The sequence below is a fragment of the Canis lupus genome, chromosome 27, assembly GCF_048164855.1.
Source record: "Canis lupus baileyi chromosome 27, mCanLup2.hap1, whole genome shotgun sequence".
Classification (NCBI taxonomy): Eukaryota; Metazoa; Chordata; class Mammalia; order Carnivora; family Canidae; genus Canis; species Canis lupus.
In genome coordinates, this window is record NC_132864.1 from 36,387,476 (window position 1) to 36,402,612 (window position 15,137).

The 15,137-nt window shown below is 39.2% G+C and overlaps 1 protein-coding gene across 9 annotated transcripts in view; it reads left to right on the forward strand.

Annotated features, from left to right (window-relative positions):
- Positions 1–15,137, forward strand: part of SPECC1L (sperm antigen with calponin homology and coiled-coil domains 1 like) — a 140,593-nt gene that overhangs the window by 30,482 nt on the left and 94,974 nt on the right. For all 9 annotated transcript variants that reach the window (XM_072803403.1, XM_072803412.1, XM_072803404.1 and 6 more), the window contains one exon: positions 1,250–1,439. In XM_072803403.1, coding sequence (XP_072659504.1) covers positions 1,287–1,439 — 153 coding nt within the window. In that variant the 5' untranslated portion in view covers positions 1,250–1,286. The remainder of the gene's footprint in view (positions 1–1,249; positions 1,440–15,137) is intronic.

Consider the following 15,137-nt stretch of genomic DNA (forward strand, 5'->3'; position numbering starts at 1 on the left):
TTTTTGTGCTCATTGTTGTTTCTCAGAATCATCATACACAAACTTTCTTACCTTCAAATAGGGTTTCATTTTTGTGAAAGCCAACCTGGCCCATGACATCTTTCCAAACTTGATATTACTGTAGGGTTTGTTTTTCTAGCATAGTTAGTAAAGATATATTTAAGGGTTTATATGGGTGCAGTTTTGTGTGCTGCAGTGTTCTTCTGAGTCCTCTAAGCTATGAAATCAAGCACAAGTTGCTTAGGTGGTAGACTTGTCACATTCCTTATGAGTATATAGATGGCCTTGTTTTCTGAACCCAAAAAATTGAAGTTTATGTTCTGATAAGGATTTTTTTTAAAGACTTTATTTATTTATTCATGAGAGAGAGAGAGAGGCAGAGACACAGGCAGGCTCCATGCAGGGAGCCTGACAGGGGACTCGATCCCCGGTCTCCAGGATCACACCCTGGGCGGAAGGCAGGCAGTAAACTGCTGAGCCACCCATGGATCCCCTCTGATAAGGAATTTTGATGCTGCCTCCTGATAAAAGAGATATGCTGGGAAATATATTTAGGTCCTGAATGTTGGAGTTTCTGGGATGTTCTCCTGGCTTGTATGAGGCTATTACAACATATATTTGAAATTAGGACTATACCAGATAGTTTGGAAAATACTATCATCCTTAAATATCTGCAAAATGGCTAATTCTCAAATACCAGGATGGTTAGTGCTTCATTAAATGCTAAAAATAATGTATGCTGTATTGTATTTAGCCAGTTCCATTAGAAATCTAGAATTTTTATTTTGTTTTGTTTTTGTTTTTTAGAGAGCACATGTGCACACATACAAGCCCCTGCGAGTGGAGGGGGGGCAGAGAGAGAGAGAGAGAGAGAATGAATCTTAAGCAGGCTTCAGGCTCAGTGTGGAGTTGGATGGGGGCTCGATCTCAGGACCCCTCGATCCCAGCCAAAATCCGGAGTTGGATACTTAACTGACTGAGCCACCCAGGTTGCCCCTAGGGTACTCCTTTTAATGACTGAACTAGAATGCACAAAATAGTTTCAAGCTAGTAATGTTCAAGGAGAAAGACTTATATGTGGAGTATATTCTGATTAACAAGTCTAAGAGCTTTTCAGCCTTTTATTTTCTGTATCAACATCTAGCTTTCAGACATTTTTATGTATTGCATGGTAAAATTTTTCAGAAACAAATTTCTAAAGAACTTTCTTCTACTTGTGTTCTCAGTATAATGACATTTCTTTCCACAGATTTGCTTGTAAATGCATCACGAAGAGGCAACCCAGAATGAAGAAAGCAAGCAGGAGTGTTGGCTCAGTGCCTAAAGTGTCTGGGATAAGCAAAACGCAAACAGTAGAAAAAACTAAACCTGAAAACAGCTCTTCAGCATCTACAGGAGGCAAAGTCATAAAAACTGGAACAACAGCATCATTGTCAAAGGTATTAATGTGGCGGTGTTTGAATATGTGATGGATTTTAGGATGAGTGAATCTTAATATGATGTTTGATTTATTAAATAAACATTATTCAGGGTTCGCCCTCTGCTGGTGCTGGGAACACACAGTCTTCAGAGAGTTCAACAGTGTGGTAGACTTGGTGTGTTTGGTCTGGCTTTATAAATGAAACCACATAGTAGACTTGTTCATGAAACAAATATATCACTGAGCACTTGCCTTGTGGCAGGGTCTTATGCTAGTGTGAGCTGGAGGTAGAGTCTGTCTTCAGACTTGTGGTATAACGGGTAGAGATTGTCACCTGTGCGCATAATTCAAAATACATGCAAAAAAGTCAGATTTCCTGGGAGAGCCAGGAGAGCAGCGTAAGAGTTTCAGGAAAACATTGTTTCTAGCCTGGGAAGGTTTTATGAAAGAGCATGTGTGCTAGGTCTTAAAGGACGACCAACAATAACATTCCTGAAACCCCTAGATAGGGTTTTTTTATTCCCATTCCACCGCCTTGTACACCATAAACTTACTGATATCACCCAATTTTAGTGGAATTAATACAGGATCAGTTGTCAGAACTGATATTAATTTAGTTAGAGCATAACTGGTTTCCTTACACTCTTTTTGAGGCTGGTTTAGTTCTTGTTGGTACAGAATAGTGACTGTGGGCTTCAGGAGCAGACAGATCCAGGCTTTGTATGTGTGTGCTTCATGGTCAAGTGGTTAGCAGACAGTCTGGCACACGGCAGGTGCTTTGTAAATGACAGGTAGTAGTATTTTTTTCTTTTAAGATTTTATTTATTTATTCATGAGAGACACAGAGAGAGAGAAGTAGAGACACTGGCAGAGAGAGAAGCAGACTCCATGCAGGGAGCCCGATGTGGGACTTGATCCCGTATCCCAGGATCATGTCCTGAGCCTAAGGCAGACACTCAACTGCTGAGCCACCACCCAGGCATCTGGCTTTTTTTTTTTTTTTTTTTTTTTTAATATTTATTTGACAGAGAGAGCACCAGCAGGGAGAGTGGCAGGCAGAGGGAGAGGGAGAAGCAGGTTCCTGGAGGAGCAGGGAGCTCAATGCGGGGGGGTTCATGACATGAGCTGAAGGTAGATGCTTCACCAGCTGAGCCACCCAGGTTCCCTTGTAGTAGCATTTTTATTGATTATCTCTAGGAACTTTTACCAGCTCAGGACTGATTTTTGAAGAGAAGAGTCTTTTCCTTTGGGTGCTCTCAGTGTCTCTGTTGGTTTGGACTGTCCAAGGGACAAGATGACTCCGGGCCATCTCTCTGCTGGTCAGATATTGGATATATTGCATAGGGATACAGAGTCTTGTTTTCCAGGGAATTTTGTATTTTGAGTAGAAACTTTGTGGAGAAAACCTGTAGAGTTTGTGCTAGTCTGATAGGGAGAAACAAAGCACTGCTTGAAACATGATCCATTCAAAAGCCTTTTGTTCAGGCAGGGCTTTGATAGATCGTGGCTTAATTATTTTAAGAAGCGCCTCAAAGAACAGCTGATGAGGGACTTCCTTATATGTGTTGAAAGATCTAGGTGGAAATGCTGGTTTTTCTGTTCCAGGGTTGCCAAAACTAAACCCAGACTTACTCCATAGGCTTGGAGGTGCCCCCAGATTTTTTCCTTGCTACAGCTTTGATAAGCTGCTGGGTGTCCTCCTATGGCCCAGAGCATGGTACCAGGAATAGACCTTTGCCCTACTTCCATTAGTCAGAATCAACACCCTGAATTACTTCCTTGATGACAGTGCTACCACTCTTTTGTGTAAGATAGCTGGCATTTTCTGACCTAACTGGTTACTCACTTGCTGGGGGCGTCTTCAGAGCAGAGTGCCTGTGTGACTGGGTGAACTGTTATTTGTGTGACTGGAAGAACAAGTTGAAACACTGGCATTAGATGCGTTCTACTGCTTTCCTTCTGTTGTGTCCTCATCAGTGGCAGTCAGGGTCTTTGAAGGTTTACTATGAAGTGTGCCCTGAGCAGGCATGTCAGATCTTCAGAGGCCTATATCTGAAGTTGATGGTAGTTTGGTTTTTAACAGTGAGTACTTTTTCATTGTAAAGCAAAACAACTGTACACCTGCTGTGTGCCAGAACATGCCAGCTGTCCACAGATTTGGCTTTTCTTTTTTGGCTCATTTAAGTAGGTTGTGTGTGTGTGTGTGTGTGTGTAGTGAGGAAGGTCTTAGAACAGGTGATTTTTTTTTTTAATTTTAATTTTTATTTATGATAGTCACACAGAGAGAGAAAGAGAGAGAGGCAGAGACATAGGCAGAGGGAAAGCAGGCTCCATGCACCGGGAGCCCGACGTGGGATTCAATCCCGGGTCTCCAGGATCGTGCCCTGGGCCAAAGGCAGGCGCTAAACCGCTGCGCCACCCAGGGATCCCAGAACAGGTGAAATTATTTGGGAACACTATGTAGACTGATGCAACTGCTTTTATTTAAGAAAAGGTCACTGAATAGAAATTGAAGTAAGAAGACAAAGAAGGAAAGAATAGTGAAAATGAACAGAAAAATTGAAAAGATCAAAAGGTTTTGGAGACCTCACAACCTTAAGTGTTATTTTATTTTCCTAAGTTTACATATTTCACTGTGCTTCTCTAACATTTGGACACTTCCCACAAATTAAATTTCTGTAACGGTGATGAAGCATTGATGATTAACCAGATAAATGAAGCCTTTCACTTTTAGTCATGTAGACACCATGTACACATACTCACCCACTCATGTGGACAGCCACATGTGTGTTTCTGTCACGGCACAGTATTCAACATTTTCTTATTGTGGCAGGACATGGGGATATACCTTTCTTTACCTCTCTCATTTCAAATGTTATTTGAGGCTAGATCTAGTTGATGTGTAGGAGAAAGGACTTTTTTGACAAGAGCACCTCACTGCTGTTTGGAGCTTTTGTAAATATAAAATACAGCACAACTGCCGTTCAGTGAGTTTTGAAGAAAAGTTTCCATTCTTCTGAGTAGCTGTGATGTCTGGTTTGGGGCCTTCATATGGTTATCTGTCACAGTGAGCAGAGAGGATTATTTGCCGCATAGGTATTGTCTTATATATGCCTGCACTTTGCAGGTTTCACACACTGCTCAGGTGTTCCTAGTTAATCCTTGTAGAAGTAATAGACTTTTTCATTGTCCCAAGAATACTTTTTTCTAAAAGTTAATAGATGAGAATTGGTAAATAGCAGTTACTTCAGTTAGAATCTACCTAAATAATTCATGACTCAATGATTATTTGTGAGCATACCTTTCCAGTATGAAAATTAGTAAACTATATGATTGAACAATCCATCTCTGAAACTTGAAAAACAAAATTTAAAAACTAACCTTAAATTTTGAGTTGATGATGCAGACATGAAACTTGGGCTTTATGAAACTTAGAAGCATGTATATGTTGGTTGTATTATTTCATCATTTATATGTAGAAGGGATTTTTTTACATTCTTTTTTATTTTTATTTTTATTTTTATTTTTTAAGATTTTTATTTATTCATGAGAGACACAAAAAGAGAGAGAGGCAGAGACACAGGCAGAAGGAGAAGCAGGCTCCATGCAGGGAGCCCGATGTGGGACTCGATCCCAGGTCTCCAGGATCATGTCCTGGGCCGAAGATGGCGCTAAACCATTGAGCCACCCGAGCTGCCCTACATGCTTTTTTTTTTTTTTTTTTTAATTTATGATAGGCACACAGTGAGAGAGAGAGAGAGGCAGAGACACAGGCAGAGGGAGAAGCAGGCTCCATGCACCGGGAGCCCGACGTGAGATTCGATCCCAGGTCTCCAGGATCGTGCCCTGGGCCAAAGGCAGGCGCCAAACCACTGCGCCACCCAGGGATCCCCCTACATGCTTTTTTTAAAAAAGATTTTATTTATTTATTTGAGAGAGAGAGTGCACAAACAGCGTGAGCAGCAGGCAGAGCGAGAGAGAAAAGCAGGCTCCCCACTGAGCAGAGAGCCTGATGCTCAATTCTAGGACTCTGTGATCATGACCTTAGCTGAAGGCAGATGCTTAACCAACTGAGCCACCCAGGTGCTCCTAATCATTCTCTTAAAATTCTTTAAAATTTTATTTTATTTTTTTTATTAAGTAATCTCTATACCCAGCATGGGGCTTGAAGTCACAACCCTGAGATCAAGAGTTGGATGTTCTACTGGCTGAACCAGCCAGGTGCTCCTCTAGCTAGAAGGTTTTTACCAAATGATTTGCATTTTGCATCTGTTATTGAAAAGTAGGCTAAAATCTCTTCCCTTCATCAATTTCATTTTTTGGACTGTTGTTGATGAGGAATATTTATGTGTGGAAGTGCATATGTATTTGCAGAATTGTGTAATAAACATTGAAATAGGGAAAGATACCAGCCTGCAAATAGCTTCATGTAAAGAGAAGTTGGAAAGTATAGAGTTGGTTTTTTTTTGTTTTGTTTCTAACTTTTTTAAAGGGTATTTATTTATTTTTAGTAACCTCTGCACCCAGCCTGGGGTCAAACTCATGACCCCAACTGAGATCAAGAGTTGCATGCTCTTTCTTTTTTTTTTTTCCTAAGGTCGGCCTCTCTTTTCTTTTCTTTTCTTTTCCTTTTCTTTTCTTTTCTTTTCTTTTCTTTTTTTTTCTTTTCTTCTTTTCTCTTTTCTTTTCTTTTCTTTTCTTTCTTCTTTCTTTTCTTTTCTTTTCTTTTCTTTTTTTTTCTTTTCTTTCTTTTAAAGATTTTTATTTATTTATTCATGAGAGATACACAGGCAGAGGGAGAAGCAGGCTCCATGCAGGGAGCCCAACACGGGACTCGATCCCGGATCTCCAGGATCAGGCCCTGGGCCCAAGGCAGGCGCTAAACCGCTGAGCCACCCAGGGATCCCTCTTTTTTTTTTGTTTCTAAAGATTTTATTTGTTTATTCATGAGAGACATAGGAAGAGGGAGAAGTAGGCTCTGTGGGAGTGAACATACTCTGCAGCTTCCATCTATGTCAAGGAGGGGCTGAAGTGGTTGGTCAAGGAGAGGTCTGAAGTTGTTTTAATTTGCATTTGCATTATTATCCATGGGATTAAGCGCCTTTTCATGTTTTACCTTTATATGGTTTATGGGCAGTTATGTATCCTCCTTGTGAAGTGTCTATTCAAATCAGTTGCTCATTTTGCTACTGTATTATCTATCTTTTCAGCTTTTTTTTGGTGGTAGATTGATTACACATAACATTTTTCATCTTAATCACTTTTAAGTGTACTATTAGTACATTCACCTTGAGCACCCATCACCACCATCCATCTCCAGAACTTTTTCATCTTGCAAAACAAACTCTGTCCCTATTAAACAACTCCCCATCCCCCTCCCCAGCCCCTGGCAACTACTGTGGTATTTTCTGTTTCTGTTTAAGTACCTCATATGAATGGAATCACACAGTATTTGTCTTTTTTGCCACTGGCTTATTTCACTTAGCATAATGTCCTCAGAGTTCACATCTATACTGTAGCATGTATCAGAATTGCTGCTGCTGCTGTTTCTTCTTCTTCTTTTTTTTAAAGATTTTACCTTTTTCAGGTAATCTCTACACCCAGTGTGGGGCTGAAACTCACAACCCTGAGACCAAGAGTCTCATACTCCACTGACTGAGCCAGCCAGGCACCTTTTTAAAGACTGAATAATATTCCACTGTTTGTAAATACCACATTTTGCTTATCTCTTCTTCCATCAATGGACACCTGGATTGTTTCCACATGGACTTTTGGCTGTTGTAAATAACACTTGTGAACATGTATATATAAATATCTCCTAGAAGCCCTGCTTTTAGTTTTTTGGGCATATACTGAGAAATGGAATTTCTAGGTCATACAATTTTTTGAGTAGCCTCCATAACTGTTTTCCACAGCAACTTCACCATTTTCCCTTCCTACTAAGGAATTCTCTTCCCAACAATTTTTCCACATCTTTACCGATACTTTTTTTTTAAATAGTAGCCATCAAAATGGGTATAAGGTGGAGTAGTGTGTTTTTTTTTTTTTGTACTGATTTATAGTTCATTGCCTATTCTAGGTGTGAGCCCTTTGTCATTTATGTGTTGCACATATGTTCTCCCACTTTGTGCCTTCTCTTTCTCCTTCTTTAATGGTATCTTTTGATAAATGGAAGTTCTTAATGTTACTATAGTCCAGTTTGTTAATCTTTTGTTTATGGTTAGGGGTGTGTATGTGTGTGTTTATAAAATCTTTCCCTATCCCAAGGTCAAGAAGACAGTCTCCTATATTTTTCTCAAGAGTGTTGTTATTTTACATTTTATATTTAGATCCTCAATCTATCTAGAATTAATTTTTTAAAGATTTTTGTTTTTTTTAAAGATTTTATTTATTCATGAGAGACAGAGAGAGAGAGAGAAAGAGAGAGAGGCAGAGACACAGGCAGAGGGAGAAGCAGGCTCCATAAGGGAGCCTGACGTGGGACTTGATCCCGGGTCTCCAGGATCACATGCTGGGCTGAAGGCAGCACTAAACCGCTGAGCCACCTGGGCTGCCCAATTTTTTAAAGATTTTTATTTATTTACTTGAGAGAGCACAGAGGGAGAGGGAGAAGCAGACTCACTGCAGGGCTTGATCCCAGGACCCTGAGATCATGACCCGGGCCAAAGGCAGTCGCTTGACCAACTGGGCCACACAGGTGCTCCTAGAATTAATTTTTAAAGAGCTTTTTATTTGAATTAATTTTAAACTGAAAAGTTGAAGAACTAGGACAGAGAATTCCAGTATGCTCTTTACTAAGATCTCCTACCTGTTAACCTTTTATCATGGTTAGTCATTTTACCGTTATACTTGCATACTACATACATATATACACACATACATACATATATTTATATATGTATATAAATTTTTTTTGAACTGTTAGAGTGTAAGTTGTAGAGATGATGCTCCTTTACTGCTGAGTATTTCACTGTACGTTTTCTAAAAAACAAGAATGTTCTCCTTTATAACCATAATACAATTATCAAATCTGGAAGTGAATATTGATAAGATGCTAGTATCTCATCTCTAGACTTTAATTAAATTTCACCAATTGGGGATCCCTGGGTGGCTCAGTGGTTTAGTGGCTGCCTTCAGCTCAGGGCGTGATCCTGGAGTCCTGGGATCAAGTCCCACATCAGGCTCCCTGCATGGAGCCTGCTTCTCCCTCCGCCTGTGTCTCTGCCTCTCTCTTTCTCTCTCTCTCTGTCCCTCATGAATAAATAAGTAACCTCTTTTAAAAAATTTTTTTCACCAATTGTGCTCATGTCCATTTTAGCAAAAAGAACTTTTTTTTTCAGGTCCAGCTTTCAGTCCAGGATAATGAGTTACATTTAGTTGTCACTCTCTTCTTTTCTTCTTAAACTTGGAATAGTTCTTCAGTCTTTGTCTTTTGTGACCTTGATGTTACTAGGAATGTAGGCTAGTTTGTTTGGTAGACTGTTCTCCAGATTTAGGTTTCTCAGTGTTTCCTTGTGATTAGGTTTGGGTTATGGGTTTTTGGCAGAAATCCCACAGAAGCCACATGTCCAGCATTTCCAGAAGCACATGGTGTCAATCTGTTCCATTCCTGGTGATATTAACTTAATTTGGTTAAGGTGGTGTCTGGTTTTTCTGCTATCAGGTTATCATGTTTCCTTTTGTAATTCAAAAGTATCTTGTTCAAAATACTTGGAGACTTTGTAAATATCCACTTTCTCATCAGACTTTCACACCCTAGTTTTAGCGATTCTTGATTCTTTCTAGGATCAGATATTAGTATGGTTTTAGTCAAGTGGTAGTTTTCAAATTCTATAATTCTCTTTTTACATGTAGTAGCTGGCATTTTACTTACAAGAAAGAGTTTTCACTTTTGCCCCACCTATATATTTGTTTGTTTGTGTGGAATAATGGATTCTTATTCAGTGGGCTGTTGATGGTTAGCATCATTTATTTTGATGCTCAGACTGACCCTATTTAGTGAATCAGGGGGCTTTGGTGGGAGTACCTTCAGGCCGGCTCCTGTGTCCTTTCAGTATGTTCCTATTCTTTTTTGAGCAACCCCTCAATTTCTGACGTGAGAAGTTTTTGTTTTCCAGCCGTAGTCCTAGAGTCAGCCTTTTCTTCATGAAGGCTTTGTTCCTTTTAGTGGAGGATGGCACTTAAAGCCTTTGGAACCTAATTGTGCTTGTTGCTTTTGAGTATATTGTGTTTCTTGTTGTTTTTAAAAAGATTTTATTTATTTATTCATGAGAGACACAGAGAGAGAGAGAGAGAGAGAGAGAGAGAGAGAGAGAGAGAGGCAGAGACACAGGCAGAGGGAGAAGCAGGCTCCATGCAGGGAGCCCGACATGAGACTTGATCCCGAGTCTCCAGGATCACACCCTGGGCCAAAGGCAGACGCTAACCGCTGAGCCATCCGGGCTGCCCTATATTGTTGTTTTTAAGCCTGCTCAGCAGACAGAGAGGAAACAGACACATGCACACACATGCAGGTGCACACACAAGTGCACACCTGCATATCTGTATCAATTTCTGTCTGTTTCTCTTCATATATAATAAAACCTGTGAGTTCACGCTATTACTTCCAGGTCCATTTGACATACAGTTTAGAGTAAGTAGCCTTTTCATTTTCTCTAATTGTAATTCCAGTCTTCTGACAGTGAGAAACCTGGCTTTCATTATGTTTATTTTCTCAATCTAGAATATGTAGGCACTAGTTATAGAATTGCTCACCATGTCACTGCCAAAAACAGATCTATCAGCTAGAATTCAGAATATATAATTTTTGGTCTTTAGCTTGAGAGTTTGAAGATTTATGGTCAAAATACAGTTTTCAGAAGATATTTGGATTCTTCGTCTATCTTCCATCCTGTGTGGCTGTGTTACTTTATTTGAAATGTAGTTGGGTCCATTTGTTCCTCTTGTGTTCCATTTTAGGGTTTCCCCTACCCCCTTGTTTAATTAATTAACTGCAAGCGTGTGAAACACTACCAGGGTTCAGTAACACACGTCAGACTTAGGAGATGTGTTTAGAGAAGTGCCCCTCCACTCCCCTCCTCCATTCCTTCTTACTCTGTCCCCACCGAGCCCTAGGAGGTGAACAGTCTAGTTGGGTTTTTGTTTTTATACTTCCTGTATTTCTTTTTGCATAAATGATCAGATCCATGTATATATATTTATTGTGTTATTTCCCCTTTGTTACACAGAAGTTGCCATAGTTAGATCTGTTTCTACATTTTACTTTTTATCACTTAATGTATTCTAGAAATCTCTATACCAATTTATAGCAAGCCTTCTCATTCTGCTTAATGTATCTTTGTATGGATGTACTATAATTTGAGTTCTGTTCTGTGTATGGGCATTCAAGGTGTTTCAATATTTTGCGATTTTTTTTTTTAAGATTTCATTTATTTATTCAAGAGAAACACACAGAGAGAGGGGGGCAGAGACATAGGCAGAGGGAGAAGCAGGCTCCAACCAGGGAGCCCGATGGGGGATTCGATCCTGGGACTCCAGGATCACACCCTGGGCTGAAGGCAGGCGCTAAACCGCTGAGCCACCGAGGAATCCGTCCAATATTTTGCAATTAAAGACAATGCTTCAGGGGTGCCTGAGTGGCTCAGTTGGTTAAGCATCTGCCTTCCACTCAGGTTATGACCCCAGAGTCCTGGGATCGAGCCCTATATCGGTCCCACTCCCAGCAGGGAGTCTGCTTCTCTCTCTCCCTCTCCCTCTCCCCTTGCTTGTGCTCACTCTCTTACTCAAGTAAATAAATATAATCTTAAAAAAAAAAAAAAAGGCAATGCTGCATTGAGTAACCTTATGTGTGTGTATTTTTGTATTATTAAAGGTATGTCTTCAGGTGAAATTCCTAGAGGTGAGTTTCTGGATATACAGTAAATGCATTAAGTAGTTCTGTTAGACATTATTGGATGCCTTTCATAAGGCCATACCAGCTCTGTTCTCACCAGCAACTTACGAGAGTGTTTGTTTCCCTTACACCCTTCACAAAGGAATGTGTGTCATAACTTCTCATTTTTGCCATTCTGAAAGGTGAGATGTATCTCAGTGTTGTTTAATTTGCATTTCTCCTATTGTGAGTTAGACTGGTTCTTTTTTTTGTATCGTGTATGCATTGATTATAGTGATTGTTTATTTTGCTCACTTTTCTTTTTTTAAAGATTTTACTTAGTTATTCATGAGAGACACAGAGAGAGAGAGGGAGAAGCAGGCTCCATGCAAGGAGCCCGATGCAGGACTCAATCTTGGGACTCCAGGATCACACCCTAAAGCCTAAGGCAGATGCTTAACCGCTGAACCACCCAGGCATTCCTATTTTGCTCACTTTCTGTGTTTTTTACTCCTTGATTTCTAAGAGTTTTTTGTAATTTAAGGATATTAGTCCTTATTTATTTATTTATTTATTTATTTATTTATTTATTTATTTTAAAGATTTTATTTATTTATTCATGGGAATACACAGAGAGGAGAGAGAGAGGCAGAGACACAGGCAGAGGGAGAAGCAGGCTCCATGCTGGGAGCCCGACGTGGGACTCGATCCCGGGACTCCAGGATCGTGCCCCGGGCCAAAGGCAGGCGCCAAACCACTGAGCCACCCAGGGATCGTGATATTAGTCCTTTATTTGTGAGATGTTGCAAATATACTCTCCCAGTTTAATTTTTAAAACTTTGCTTACAATGATTTTTTGGATCATGTACAGGATATTTAAATTTTTTAAAGATTTTAATTTTTATGTAGTCAAATTTATCAGTTCTTTGTTTCATCATTCAGGATTTTTTTTTAAAGATTTTATTTATTTATTTATGACAGACACAGAAGGGGAGAAAGAGAGGGGGAAGGACACAGGCAGAAGGAGAAGCAGACTCCATGCAGGGAGCCCGACGTGGGACTCGATCCCAAGTCTCCAGGATCACACCCTGGGCCGAAGATGGCGCTAAACCACTGAGCCACCCGGGCTGCCATCATTCAGGATTTTGTTTTTTGTTTTTTTTTTAAAGATTTTATTTATTTATTTATTTATTCATGAAAGACTGAGAGACAGAGAGAGCCAGAAACAAAGGCAGAGGGAGAAGCAGGCTCCATGCACCGGGAGCCCGATGTGGGATTCGATCCCGGGTCTCCAGGATCGCGCCCTGGGCCAAAGGCAGGCGCCAAACCGCTGCGCCACCCAGGGATCCCTCATTCAGGATTTTGAATCATAGTTAGAAAGCCTTGGGATTTATTTTTGATATGGTGTGAAATAGGGCTTGTTCATTTTTTTTTTCTTTTGTGAGTATGCAATTGATCTAGTATCATTTATTGAAAAACTCTTTTTTTTCTGTATTCCTTCTTTGGTCATAAATCAGGTGTCTATATATGCAGTTTCTTTTTGGATTTTTTTCTATTCCACTTGTTTATTCATGTTCCAGTATACCATTAACCATAGTTATTATGATAATTGCAGAGTTTTTGACTTGGTGCTCTAATGTATATTTAACTTTGCCATTACCCAAAGACAAATTGTAAAAAGAAATGTGACGATTAAGCCATTTTTCACATGACTGTGTAAGGTGGTTTTCAGATGTAATAATTATGAAAGAAAACATATTTAATTTATGAAGAAAGATAAACTACCTCAAAGCTCATTTTAACAGAATATAAGAAGTGATTTGAAAATATTTGGTTATGTTGAGTTTATTTACTGATTAATTGATGAGGGACAAATTGACAGGAAGGAAGTAGAACTTGATTTACAAATTTACATAGTTGATGACCAATTTCATAAACAGGAACTATTCTTTTTTTTTTTTTTTTAACATTTTATTTATTTATTTGAGAGACCAGGAATGAGAGCAAGCAAGGAGGAGGAGGGGAAGAGGGAGAGAGTTAGAAGGAGAAGCAGGCTCCCCTCTGAGCAAGGAGCCCGACCAGGGTCTTGATTCCAGGACCCTGGGGTCATGACCTGAGTGGAAGGCAGATCCTTAACCAGCTGAGCCACCTAGGTGCCCCAGAAACTAGTCTTAATGTGAACAGTCCTTAATGATCAATGTAGTATCCTCCTTTCTTGTTACATATAACTAGATTTTTTATAATGTGACAATCCTAAATTACCAAAGCTTAATTAGTTTAATTTGTTTAAAATATTAATCCTTTTCTACCCTTAGTAAGACAGATTGATGTAGCTAATGGTATTATAACTTTTATAATTGAATGATGAGAACAGAATCTACTCCACTGACATTTAGAACGGGAAGAAATTTTAGAGATTAGTAATTTATGGACCGTTTTAATCTGTAGAGATGAATTTATTATGATTGCCCAAGAATTTATTATGATTGTGTGGCTCCAGATAGATAACAGTAATAAATCAGTTGGCTAACTTATGCTTTCACCTTAAAAGGACAAAACTTTTTGGTTCTTTTTTATTAAAAAGTAGTTTTTCTTGGGGTCTCTGGATGGCTCAGTCGTTGGTTGAGCATCTGAGTCTAGATTTCAGCTCAGATTATGATCTCTGGGTTTGGGGACTGACCCTCTCATTGGGCTATGTGCTCAGTGCAGAGTCTGCTTGAGATTCTCTCTCTCTCTCCCTCTGTACCTCCTGCTTATGCTCTCTCTCTCAAATTTAATTAATTTTTTTAAAAGTAGTTTTTCTTTTTTTCAGTTTTTTAACTCCTCTATGTTCTTTCATTCCTAGAAGTAAAAAGATTTTTTCACCATTTTTCTTTAATAATTTTATACCCCATCACATTATCACCCCATCACACAGTATTTGTTTTGTTTTTGTTTTAATTGAAGTATAGTTGATGCTTATATTCTTTTTAAAAAGCTTGTATTTTCTTCAGTCTGTAAAATATAAATAAGTATTACAAAGGCTCTTTCTCAAGCAATATGATCATTTAGGCTGACTAACCCTCACTCTAACCTTAAATTCCCTAGTTTTTATTTATATATTACCTAAGCTTTAAAAAAAAAAAAAAATCTTTCAATTTTGGCCTAAATTAGACTGCTAAAAAAATTAGGTCAGGTGAAAAGAGTAAATTTCAAAATAATGGCTCCATCAGTGCTTTACTTTATTATTATTTTATTTTTAAAGATTTTATTTATTTATTCATGAGAGAAACAGAGAGAGAGGCAGAGACACAGGCAGAGGGAGAAGCAGGCCCGATCCCAGGTCTCCAGGATCACACCCTGGGCCGAAGGTGGCGCTAAACCGCTGAGCCACCCAGGCTGCCCAGTGCTTTACTTTAAAGCAGTAAAAATTATTTCTGATTCCCAGGGGTATTTCTCTCTAGAAATTACAGGATGGCATTTTCTGTGGCATTATAGAACTTTTCCTCAGAGCCTGTGTGGTAATGCTCATATGATTTATAAGTCCTGTCCTAGATGAAAGAGTAACAAAGAGGATGTCTTCACTGTTTCCTATCTCTCACTGACTGGCACGTGTGGGTGCCCAGTAGGCTTCCATAAAATCTTCGATTACATATATGATTTTCATATTTCATATGTGTGATTATTTATAAACCAGTAAAGAGGTTCTTTTTCTGAAGTGCAGTATGAAGTACTGCTTGGTAACTGTCAGAAAATCTTTATAGAGCTCCTGATCTTGAATTCGATGTAAAAACCAAGAGCTTTGTTTAGTCTTAAAATATTATTTACTTTTGCTTCATCAACTAGTCAATTTATTTTCTGTTGCCT